At 35.3% G+C, this 13,130-nt stretch overlaps 1 protein-coding gene and 1 pseudogene across 1 annotated transcript; both read left to right on the plus strand.

Annotated features, from left to right (window-relative positions):
- The first annotated feature begins 1,655 nt into the window (after window positions 1–1,655).
- Window positions 1,656–2,940, plus strand: LOC127119702 (uncharacterized). Its single transcript, XM_051050006.1, has 2 exons — window positions 1,656–1,679; window positions 1,767–2,940. Exon 2 carries the CDS (start codon window positions 1,848–1,850, stop codon window positions 2,880–2,882), a length of 1,035 nt encoding a protein of 344 aa, XP_050905963.1. The 5' UTR covers window positions 1,656–1,679; window positions 1,767–1,847; the 3' UTR covers window positions 2,883–2,940.
- An 8,074-nt stretch (window positions 2,941–11,014) lies between these two features.
- Window positions 11,015–12,544, plus strand: LOC127119711 (GDSL esterase/lipase At3g27950-like; annotated as a pseudogene).
- The last annotated feature ends 586 nt before the right edge of the window (window positions 12,545–13,130 follow it).

Consider the following 13,130-nt stretch of genomic DNA (forward strand, 5'->3'; position numbering starts at 1 on the left):
TGCACCTATTCTGCAAGATTCCCATGCATGCCTTCCACGTGTCACACCTTTGCATCATCAGATTCCACCAAGTCTTCCCCAAGACAAGACAACTCCCACCTAGTCTGCACCAATGCATGCCAACACTACCACCTAGTCTGCACCTATTCTGCAAGATTCCCATGCATGCCTTCCACGTGTCACACCTTTGCATCATCAGATTCCACCAAGTCTTCCCCAAGACAAGACAACTCCCACCTAGTCTGCACCTATGCATGCCAACACTGCCACCTAGTCTGCACCTATTCTGCAAGATTCCCACGCATGCCTTACACTTGTCACACCTTTGCATCATCAGATTCCACCAAGTCTTCCCCAAGACAAGACAACTCCCACCTAGTCTGCACCTATGCATGCAAGATTCCCACGCATGCTTTACACTTGTCACGTTTCTGCATCATCAGATTCCACCAATGCATGCCAACACTACCACGCATGCCTTACACTTGTCACATTTTTGCATATTCAGTCTACTTGAAAACGAGTATAAATAGAGGGTCATTCTTGCAAGTTTTCATCAACCACTAACACTTTTATTCAGAGAACTCAGGCGAAACTTCTCATCCACCAAGCTTCTTCCTACATTGCAGTCATGTCGCTTCTTACCATGGGCCAAGAACACAGAGGAACTAGGGCAAACATTGCCTCATTCGTAAGTTTTTCTTGAACATTGCCTCTTTCGTATGTTTGTAATTAGTTTTTTAAAAGTCCAATATAATGATTTTTTATATTGTTTGTTTTTAAAGGATCCCAAGAAATTTCGTCAACGTTCACACCCAATGCCTTATCCAGACCCATGGTGCGTACCTTACATAGAGCGTGCGGGTTTCGGTCATGTAATGCATGTCGTAAATGCCACCATTGATGCCAAATTCATTTTGGCTCTGTGTGAACGTTGGAGACCTGAGACACACACCTTTCACCTACCAACTGGTGAATGTACCGTCACATTAGAGGACGTGTACATGCTTTTAGGTCTTAGAATAGATGGTAAGCCTGTGACCGGAAATGTTCAACAGCCTAACCAAATATGTGTTCAAATGTTGGGGGTAGATCTGGTCGAGGGTGAGGGGTCTGCCAAAGCAAGGGGTCAGGGTATTAAATTATCTAGCCTACAATTGTACCACGACTCCATAACTTTGACTGAGGAATCCTCCGAACAAGAAAAAGTCATAAAAACCCGGGTTTACATTATGTTATTGTTTGGGAACTTGCTATTTCCCGAAGGGACGGGAAATAGCATAAATTTTATGTACTTGAGTTTGCTCGGGGACATTGATAGAATAAGCACATATAGTTGGGGTTCTGCAGTATTAGCATTCCTATATAGCTCTTTGTGTAAAAATGCACAAAATGAGCACTGTACATTTTCTGGATGTGCTTTTTTGCTTCAAACATGGGGGTGGTGGAGATTGCCGAGGCTAGCCCCAAAAAATCCTAATGACTACTCCTTCCCCTACACAACTAGGTAAATTTATGATCTTATTTCATTTTGTATATTTATTCTATAAATATTTGTAACTAATATTATTTATCTTTTTTTGTTTAGGTTCATTACAACCGGACTGGATTACAGTCTTACCCCCAAAAATAAAATTATATTTTACCGTCAACTGTTGGATCGTCTCCGAGCACAGGATGTATTACCACTAAATCACTCAACTTCTAACTGATTTATTAATGTCATGCATTCTCGATAAATAACATATTTACTTTTTTCTTTGCAGTTTATTTGGAGGCCATATTTGGGATTGGAACATCAACCCAACCCCGAAGATGCAGCTGTTTGGACAGCAAAAACGGCCATAATGCGGTTCACCACTGTGGAGATGCACCAAAGTGACCGTGTCAAGCTTCAATTCGGAATGCATCAAGACATCCCAGGCCCCCCAATGTCCATGGAACCTTGGCATCTAAAAAAAGTCAGCCACCAGTGGTATGCCCAAAATTGGAAGGAATTTGCTAAGGAGTTTCGAAAAATGTGGAAAGACCGTGCCCACTATGTTCTACAATTTCCGGTGGCGCCCAACGAAATGAAGCCGACAAGGGAATATGTGGAATGGTATAGAGCAAATACCAATCCAGAAATGATTGTGTCTGACCCGTTCTATTTGGACGATCCCCGGATGCAACAGCCATATTTCCAACAACAACAACCACCACAGTATTCCCAACAACAACAACCACCACCTTATTACCAACAACAACCACCACAACCATTTTACCAACAACAACCACCACCACCTTATTACCAACAACAACCACCACCACCATATTACCAACAACAACAACCACAACACATGTCCACCCCCCAACCAAATCAACAATACATACCACAAACTCAATCCCAATACCATGAAGACTACCAACAACAAACTCAACATTCCCACCACCATCAACAGTCCCAACACCTACCACAATATCAATCCCCCTACTTCCACCAATCCCAACACTTCCAACACGACAATTTCCCAAGCTCTTCCAGTCCTCCACCTAGCCCCGACACGGGTATACAAGAGGACTACCAACAGGACTACTACACACCACAACAAACATTGCACTTTGGCCAACCCGATTCAACCCTAAACTACCAAAGACCACAATTCGAGGGCGCACCCAGCAGTAGTCAGTTTGTCCCACCGAGACAAAGCTTCGAGGGCGCAGAGGGGACCCGTCTTTCCTACAGCACTGAAGGGACTTCGACCGAACCACAACGGCAAGCGGCAAGGGGGCGTGTTAGGGCAAGGGGTGGTAATAGGGAAGCACCACCACCACGTGAACCGTCTAGGCGAGTAACTAGACCTCCCCCGTGCGGATCGTACAAGGGACCGCATCATATGTGATTAATCATATCTTTGTAATATTTGCCTTGTCTATTATTTAAATAAAAATATTTTCTGTTTATTATCTTTATATCTTTATCTTTATCTTTAAAAATATTGTCTATCATATCTTTATACATATATAAAATAATTTTTTTTCCAAAAATTTACAAATAATATTAATTACTTATAAATTATATTAATATATATATATATATATATATAAATTAATATATATATATAAATTAATATATATATATATATATATATATATATATATATATATATATATATATATATATATATAAATAAAAAACATTTATTTATATATATGTGTGAACATAAATTAATATACTTAATAAAAAACATAAATTTATAAATAAAAAAAAATTAAAAAAAAAAATTAAAATTAAAAAAAAAAAAAAAAAAAATGGATTGGGCATAGGCGCCACCCCTAGTGGCGACTTGCCCTACCCATTAAGGGTAGGCGCCAACTAGGGTGGCGCCTAAGTGTAAAAAATGGCCAATTTTGGCCATTTGTGTAATTATTTTGAAAAATTGGATATTTTTGAAATTTTTGGATATTTAAAAAAAAAATTCTATTTCTGTAACCTTCAATCATTATATATCATTAAGTTTTTGTTACAACGAGGTTCACAACAAACATCAGTACAAAATAAGCTATATGAAAACAGAAATATTTCTAACTGATTACAACAATCAAATTGATGTCATCTCGATCGAACATTATTTCCCTAACATCCTTATCAGTCTTCATTCGCATCCAACCAAAGATATTGTCGAGTCTCTCAATACTTCTAATTTTTTCCCCTTCTGGTATTTTCCCATCTAACCAACGAACTAGCTCTCTCTTCAGTTGATTGAACGTAGTGATGTTCCAGAACAGCATCAACATCTATTTATAACACAAAAATTGCATTTTACATTGAGGCGCCAATCCAATTGACGCTTCCTCGCAAGGTATACACAGGGGCGCCAATCCAATTGGCTAGGGCACCTGCCCTAGCCAATCCAATTGGCGCATGCATTCAATTTTTAAGAGGAGACGCCAATTCAATTGACGACTCTTCCTAAAAGTGGGGTAGTTTGTGATTTTTTTTGAAACCAGGAGTATTTTGGGATTTTCCTTAAAAAAATGAATTATTTTTGTAAAAATTTCTAATTAATCCCTAATATAATTGTTTCAAACTTATTCGATTTATTTAAATACAACTTTATATTTAAAAAGTGAAAAATGTATTATCATTGTTCTAGGTGGGACAATTATATTTACAAAAACAATAGTAATAACGGGCGTCATTTCTACTCCGAATTCTGCACGACCATTATAAGTTTTAAAACATCATTTTCTAAAACATAGTAAACAAATATATTATTTGTATTTATGCCATATAAAACAAATAGTTATAATGTATAATAGTTAAGGTTGACTATAAATTCTTATATTTAAGGAAATATGCTTTAGAATTCTAACTTTGTAATAGTTTGAACAACTACGTATTAAGTAAAAAAAAATTAAAAATATTCAAAAGTCTTTTTCAAAAATACTATAGTATACTTATCTAATATCAACAAATACTTTTCCTAATATCTTAAATAGGTCTATTCTAGTCAAAAAAACAAAAATCCTTTTCTCACTATGGATATGTCTGCCCCCAATTTCAAAAGGAATTGAGATATTCAATAATCTTTGAAAAATGTTGAATACAAGATAGAAATAGAAATTCAAACCCCCAAATCCTAAATTTGATGTTGATTCTATCTTCTCATCTTGTCTTGATCTTAAGCAAGATCAAGTGTCCCAAGACTTTCAATTTGTCCTTCGGTTTCACTACTTATTTGACAGAAATCCTTTTCTTCAAAAGTTTCACTCGGCTGAATCCTAATTGAAAAATCTTGTGCCCAAAACCCCCAAATCACAATTGATCTTGGAGGGGAAACCCCAATTGATTTTGTCGATGAAACTCCAAAAATAATCTCAATCCAATTCATTTTACAAATCCTAAATTGGACCTTATCAAACCTGAATCTAGATGGTACCTAACAAAATATTTTATGTGTAATTGTTATATGTACGCATATAGAATGATGAAGATTGATTTGTATATTCTTTGGTTTCATCCACTTGAAAAAGATTAACGAATATATATATATATATATATATATATATATATATATATATATATATATATATATATATATATATATATGTTTTTTTGTGTGTGTGTATGTGTGTGTGTGTGCAAGTATGTGTGTGTGTACGTGTCAAAACACTGGGACTGACATGACAAGGATCTTACCAAAACACCGGGTCTAACATGGTAAGAAAATAATTTATCTTTTAACTGATAAACAATGGTTAACCAAGGAAGGGGGTGTATAACCATGATGCTGTCAACCCAAAATTGTGGTCTCAAAACCAAGGAGGAAGTATAGAATGGTGTCAAAACCAAGAAGGAAAAGGGGTTAACCTATGAAGGTGTGTCCCAAAATTGTAAAGGGAGGTATATAACCACTAGGGTGTCAACCTAAAAAAGATGGGGGTTAACCATAGAGGTGTGTTCCGAAAATTATAATGGTGTCAAAACCAAGAGGAGAATGAAAGACGAGCCACATGGCTGGTTGCAAACTTGATAATGAATTGATTGGAATTGTACTAAAGTCTATGAAAAGAAACAAATACTCTGAGCAGCTAGGGTCTACATCATGTGCACAGAGGTATTCTAGATAAGGGTAGGAAATGTTCCTTCTCATCATTTTCCATTACTTAAGGCGCATGGCATGAAAGCCTAATTAATATACTGACAAGTTGTTGAAGCAGGTGCTTTGAGATGTTTGAGACTGAGATCTGCTGAAGAGATCTGGAGTCCAAAATTGCACATTAATGAATCTCAACAAATGCAAAAATGTTTGAAAAAGATTTTAAAATAAATTGTTAAAGTAAAATAAAAATAAAAATGAAATAAAATAACAAAAAATGCAAAACAGTTTGAAAAAATGTGAGAAAAATATATGTGATGCTAAATAATTTTAGAAACCTTATGCAGAAAATTTGGAATAAAATGGATTAAAAATAAGTGAAAAATAACATGAGAAAGAAAAGGAAAGAAATAAAATGTTTAAAATAAATAATAAAGGGGGGGTGCATGTGGAATCTGGATGAGGAAAAGAGAGAAAAGATAGGCCCAAAGCAACAAAAAAGCCCAAAGGCAAAGGCTGAACCAAAAAAGCATGCGTCGACCAACAGAAAATCATAACCTTCTGATCCAGATCAAACACACGTGATTCAAAGGCTCACCTCGTGATCATGGCCACTAGATAAGAATACTTAGTCAAGTTAGAAAAATTGAGGGACATAATTTAAAGTTAACAACGCGCTCCCCAGTACCAAAGCACACAATGCTTAATCAGATTTTTAAACCAAAATTAGAACACAAGTCTGCACGCCATTGGTCCAATTTGAATTTCCTTCCAAAATTAAAAAATTAACGAGGTAAGACTTCATCTTCAACCTCTAGCCAATTCGAAGTTGACATTCTGCAACTCATGGATTTAGGTCCAAATGCTTATGCATTTTAACACTTCATTGTTCATCGTTGCTAACTCCATGCTCAGGAGTCATTGCTTGGCCCTGAGTGTGGAATATTTTAGCCAAAACCAGACGAGCAATCAAAACCTAAAAGTTAAATTAAATGATGGACTTCAAAAATTAATGCACTAGAGGTTATGGCTTTGCTTCACTGAATCACCACGCACAAACTCGTATCAAGAACCCTTGAAAAGTTACATGTTCTACCTTGTCCAAATCGAGGTCGAAGGTTGAAGACGATGAAAACAGATAGCACGATTCATACACTCTCAAGCCTTGATTTCAATTGTAAAAGGTTCAGTGAAGTGTGGAGAAGCTTTCTGGGCAAAGAAACTTGAAGGTAAAAGTTTAATTCAACGGGACCGTTAGCTAATTTTTTGCTCTATTAGAGTGAAGTTTCAGCTGGGTTTTAGTGGCTATCCAAGCTTGAAAATGAGGGGAGAATGACTGTCTATTTATAGGAAAGGAGGAAATAAGCTCAAACGTGTGAGGAAAGTGAGATTCATGTGGATTCAAAGTGGAAATCGTGACTGATCCGAGTGTGCAATTTTGGTGATGAAATGCGTGACCTGGTGAGGTAGCACATGTCATTGCAACACATTTTCACTCCCATGCATTAGTGGAATCATCTTCACATGCCTTTGTGATACCCTTTGAGCTTTTGAACCCAGTTGCCATTTGCAGATTTTACTAATTTGATGTGCACGTGCATGACTTTGCAGCTTGTGTACTTGGTGAATTCTCACTCATTTGGGCCAAAATTGGTTACTGTTAAAACCTTGCCATGTTTTTTATGTAACTCAATTAGAATGGGCTTGAAATAATGCTTGAATTGGAAATGTCAGGTGTGGGAAGTGGATGCCATGACATGCCCTCGAGACTAGTCATGTTTTTGGGCATTTTGGGACTCCAACTTCATGACATCATTACTTTCAATTCCGCTGTGCATTTTGAGCCAAATTTGGGACAAATGATATTTGTTATGAGCTTAACAAGATGCAAACGGAATGGGATCAAAATGATGCTTGAGCTGAAAATGACATGAGTGGAAAGTAGTGGTCATGGCAAGGTTTTGGCCCATTTTGGCAACTTGGTCCTATGCACAAATGAGGTCCTAAATGATTGAATTAGGGTTTGACCCTTGAATTTTTTTTGTAGAGGAACTCAAAAGGCATATTTTTCTCAAATAAACTTGGCAATTGGATAAAAATTGAGGAAGTTATGAAGTTTGTACCAAAGGCATGACATGCTTATAAATTAGGTCAACCACATTTGTGCCCCTTTGTGCTAATTTGATGTTTTCTTGCATTTCAAGCCACATTGATGATAGAATAAGCATCCCTTGATGAAAAATTTATTAGGGATTGAGTGACCTTTAGGATATCCTTGAGGATTGAGTGATGTGGCATGTACATAAGCACATAAACCACCTTTGAATCAAGTGGAGCGAACTTGCATCTCTTTTGAACAAAAGACCTTTGTCTTGCCTTGATTTGGAAATTGATCACCTACATGAGCAACAAGAACCAACAAGCATCATCTATTATTGGGGTTAGGGTTAGTTGACAAGAAAAAGAAGTGAAAACCCTAATGTTAAGGTACATAAAAACAATATGGTCATGCTTGTGATCCAATGACCAAATGCAATGGTCATGTATGATATGCTTTGTATGTGTGCAAATCATTTATGCAAAATAGGGGGAAAAGGAGGGTAAGTTTTGGATTATGACACTATGGTACCCTACAAGCAATATGACTTTGCTTCTGTCATCCAACTTCTTTCTCTTAGCATATGGATCCTGTTTGTAGCAAACATAACTAAACACCTTCAGATGGCTCACACTTTGCTTATCTCCAGTCCACTTTTCTAAAGGAACAATTTCCTTCAACTTCTTTATTGGATACCTATTGAACACATATGTTGCATCGGTAACAACTTCTCCCCACAAGGTGTGAGGGAGCTTTTTCTCCTTCAGCATGCTCATTGTTATATCAAGCAAACTCCAGTTTCTTCTTTCAGCGAGATCATTGTGTTGAGGAGTTTACAAAGTAGTCAACTCATGCTAAATTTCATTCTTCTCACAACACTTCTTGAACTATGTGGAGTTATACTTACCTACACCATCAGTTCTGAGAATCTTCAAAGTCTGAGCACTCTGATTCTCAACCTTAATTATGAATTTCTTAAATTCAGCAAACACCTTATGTTTGAACTTTATAAGGGATATCCATGTCATCCTTATGAACTCATCAACAAATGAAACAAAATATTTATTCCCTTCAAGTGAAGGTACTGGAAATGGTCCACACACATCAGAATGCACCACACCCTGAGCATGCTTTGCTCTTGGAGGTATTTCAGATGTAAATGACAGTCTTGGTTGCTTCCCTCTCATGAACACCTTGCATAACTTCTCTGGCTTCTTAATTGCAGGAAATCCATGTGCCAACTTCTTTGAATTCAGATGCCCTAAGCTTCTGAAGTTCAGATGATCAAATATTTTGTGCCACAACTCACTTTCCTTCACAACACTTGTTGCACTAAGGCATTAAGAGTCTACAATTTTAACATTCACTTTGAGTGTTCTATTCCTTCCATGTTCTGACTTCATAATCAACTTCTAATTACAGTCATACAACTTTAAAAGATTGTCTTTCATGATAACTGAAAAACCTTTCTCAATTAATTGACTTACATTCATCAGATTGTTTTTCATGCTAGGAACATACCATAAATTCTGAATCAATGTTGTTTTACCATTATTCAGAACTACTCTGACATTTCCCATATCTTCATCATTGAGGTATTTATCATCAGCACAGCTGATCTTTGTCCTCTTTCTAGAGTCAAAGTCAACCACCCATTTCTTATTTTCAGGAAGATGATTTGAGCAACCAATGTCCATATACCACTAGTCTACTAAATATGCATCATCAGATTCATAAGCCATCAATAACATATATTCATCATCAAAATCTATTCTGGCTATGTTTGCTTCTTCTAACTTCCTTTCCTTGTCTGATTAACAATCAACAGCGAAGTGACCAAACTTCTTACAGTAGTAGCATTGGATCTTTCTCTTGTCATACTTCTCCTTCCCCTTTTGAGTATTTTTCTGCCTTTCAGAAGTTGAGGTTTCTGACTTCTGAACACCACCAAATCTCTATTTGGCTTCTGACAAAGACTGCTTCTGATACTTACCAGAAGCTGCTTTCAGAGCCTGGTGCTCTACCTTCATTTCAGAATTTCTCTCAGTTAGACATAACAATTGTGCCTCTAGACTTCTTTGTAGCTCTTCTATTCTCATGGTACTAAGATCCTTAGAATGTTAAATTGCTATAACAATGTAATCAAACTGAGGAGTAAGAGAGCTAAGTACCTTCTCAATGATACTTTCTTCAGAGAGATTTTCTCCATACAACTTCATCTCATTTGTGATCAGAATCACTACAGAGATGTAGTCAGGTAGCTTCTCATTGTCCTTCTCAATGAAGAAGATGAAGATAAAGAAGAGAGAGAAAGGAGAATAACAAACTTCTACTACTCTACTAAAACAATTACATCAAAATGGTTGCACATACGCTACACTCACACTACTGTTGACAACTACATTAATATATATACACAAATAATAATGTCATTTAGGTAACATGTTAACCTACACTATATAGGTTAACCTTAACAAACAAAAAATACTAATCCTGAAAATGAATTACTTCTAATAGAAATCCAAATGATGTGGATGATGTTAGGGTCACTTGGATTTGATGTTATGGCAGTTCTTGCCAAGCTTAGAACCCTAATTTTTTTGAAGCTTTAGTTTCTCATAGGGTGAGTATCTTTGCGCGGATGACAATAAGAGATAAAAAACGAAGATGGATGTGACTAGGCTACTAGTTAGAACCAAGCATACAGAGAGCTTAACTGAAGATATTCAAGTTCAGATCAATGAAATATTCTTTAATGTTAAGCATGTGGAAGACTCACAAGGGCCTTCATGAATTAATGTGTAATAATAGTTATAAATAAATTAAAAATGAATGCATTGGAAATAAAAGTTACTTAGATGGAAAAGATCGATTCAATGAAGCTTCACCTATGTACAAATTGTGATTGAAAAATTAATAGCCATGAAAGCAACGTGTGAATAGACTTGACTTGCTACATTTTAAAACGCGTTGCAAAAAGAAAGTTGTCAAAAGTAATCTAAAAATGGAAACAAAGGCAAAAACATATATTTCTCTAGAAGTATATGGGTGCAACTTAAGAGAAATTTCACGTGTTAATATTGTATTGTAGTTTGCTTTCATTGATTATAGATGTAATTTGCTTGCATTGAAACATTATACGAATTCAGAATTTGTTTGATATAGCAGTTGTTTTCATTGTTATAGATGGAAAATAAGGAAAAAACGTGTTATAGTAGTTTGCTTTCATTGATTATAGATGGAAAATAAGGAAACAACATGTTAATGTTGTATAGTAGTTTGCTTGCATTGAAACATAAACATTAGCCTATATAAAGGTATGTTTATTATCATTTTATATCCAAGTGTTTTGAATAAAAGAGTGTGGTATTGCATGAACTTCCTCTCCCTCTTTGAAAAACTGTGTGTTTGTAAATTTTATATGGTTCTAATCATGAATCATAAGAGTCTAATTCATGTATTTTTGTGTTTTATTCTGTTTCTGGGGTGTTCATTGTTTCAAGTCTTTGGCAACAATAATTATAGCTCAAAGAAATGTGTGTATCCTGCAATTTACAATTTCGGCGACTCAAATTCCGATACGGGAGCTGGATATGCAGCATTTTACGCTGCAAACCCTCCTAACGGCATGAAGTTATTCAAAAACATTCCGGGAAGATTTTCCGATGGGCGTGTCATCGTTGATTTCATTAGTAAGGAGAAATCGTTTTTATCAATGAAATATGTCTTTCACTCATTTTTATTGGAAATGTTCTGACCTTATTCTTTATGTTTAATGTATGCAGGTGAAGAATTGAATTTACCATACCTGAGTTCATATTTGAACTCAATTGGGTCAAATTATAGTCATGGTGCAAACTTTGCGGTCGGAGGCGCATCGATTCGTCCCGGACAAGGTTATACCCCATTTCACCTAAGTCTTCAAGTCTCTCAGTTTGTACTATTCAAATCTCGCATCAAAAGTGGCCTGCACGAAGATTTTTCCAATGCAATTTACACAATTGATATTGGACAAAATGATCTTGCCTATGGTTTTCAACAAACTTCAGAGAAACAAGTTCAAAGGTCAATTCCTGAGATCTTGACCAAACTCTCCCAAGCAGTGAAGGTAAAAAAAGAATAATGTTGTGTTAGGTACTATTCCCGCAATTCTAACAAAACTAATGCTTGTGATGTTATATTTTAGAAACTATACGCTCAAGGTGCAAGAGTATTCTGGATACACAACACAGGTCCAATCGGATGTTTGCCCTTCAAGTATTTGAACTAAGGAGTAAACTTCCACTAGGAAAATTTACTTATGTTGATATTTTTAAAGCAAAATATGAAATAATCAACAATGCAACGAGCCAAGGTGATAGATACATCAATGAATCACTCATTTTCTTTTCATATATATTAAATGCATATAGCAATTAATGTGTGTTTGAACTTTGGGCAGGATTTGTGAGTGTAAGGGAATTCTGTTGCGGTAGTTATCCGGGCAGTTACCACATAACTTGCGGGGCTAAAGAAATGATAAATGGAGTTTCGAACGATAATTTGTGTAAGAATTCTTCTAAGCATATCATATGGGATGGCATACACTATTTGGAAAGAGCGAACAAGTTGGTTTCAGAAAAAATCATGGATGGATCGTTCTCTGACCCACCCGTTCCAATTGGGAAGGATTGTTTCTTCTGAAGTAGAGATGTTTCTTGCACAATTTTTTCTTTATCAATGTTTCTTTGAGATAAAGCTTTTCTTTTTATCTGGCAGCATTAATTAAAACATGATCCATTGTGCGCCATCTTCTATAGGCTGCAATATTACGTTTCTACCATAAGCTGCAAATCCGTTATTCATGAGACTGTTAACTTGTTTATATGAATTGATCAAAAGTAAACACAGTTATAGGTTTCTAACTAATTTGAGATACCATCCAAATGATTAAATGTAAAGAAATAACTAGTGATAATAAAACCTTGGAATTAGGCTATTTTTGATATCATAAAGCTAATCTTATAAGTATGAACAATTTGTTCAAATATATTTATATATAATGAAACATTTTTTATTATATATTTTTTCCGTTTCTTTTTAAGTGTTACTTTCTTAAAAAAAATTGTTTCTTTTTAATTGTCACTTACAAAGTTCAACAAAGTTCAAGATAATATTAATTACAACTTTGTCAAAATTACACATAAAGTAATTATTATATAGAGAGAAAAAAAGTAAAATGAATCTAATAAATAATTAAGGACATTATAGGTAAAAGAATAATTATTGTTTAAAAAGTAACAATAATCATTAGATTTCTTGGTATGTGTAAAATGTCAAAAAATGACACTTAAAAAGAAAAGGAGGGAGTATATTTTTTAGATTACTTTTTTTTTGATGATATTTAATTTTATATATGTTGGCATATCATTTTCATTAGGATTTAAATCTTTAATGATGTGAAATTAAAT

The sequence above is a fragment of the Lathyrus oleraceus genome, chromosome 1, assembly GCF_024323335.1.
Source record: "Lathyrus oleraceus cultivar Zhongwan6 chromosome 1, CAAS_Psat_ZW6_1.0, whole genome shotgun sequence".
Classification (NCBI taxonomy): Eukaryota; Viridiplantae; Streptophyta; class Magnoliopsida; order Fabales; family Fabaceae; genus Lathyrus; species Lathyrus oleraceus.

Coding starts and splice junctions, on each gene's coding strand:
- LOC127119702 (XM_051050006.1), top strand. CDS start 1,848: ATGCGGTTCACCACTGTGGAGATGCACCAAAGTGACCGTGTCAAGCTT.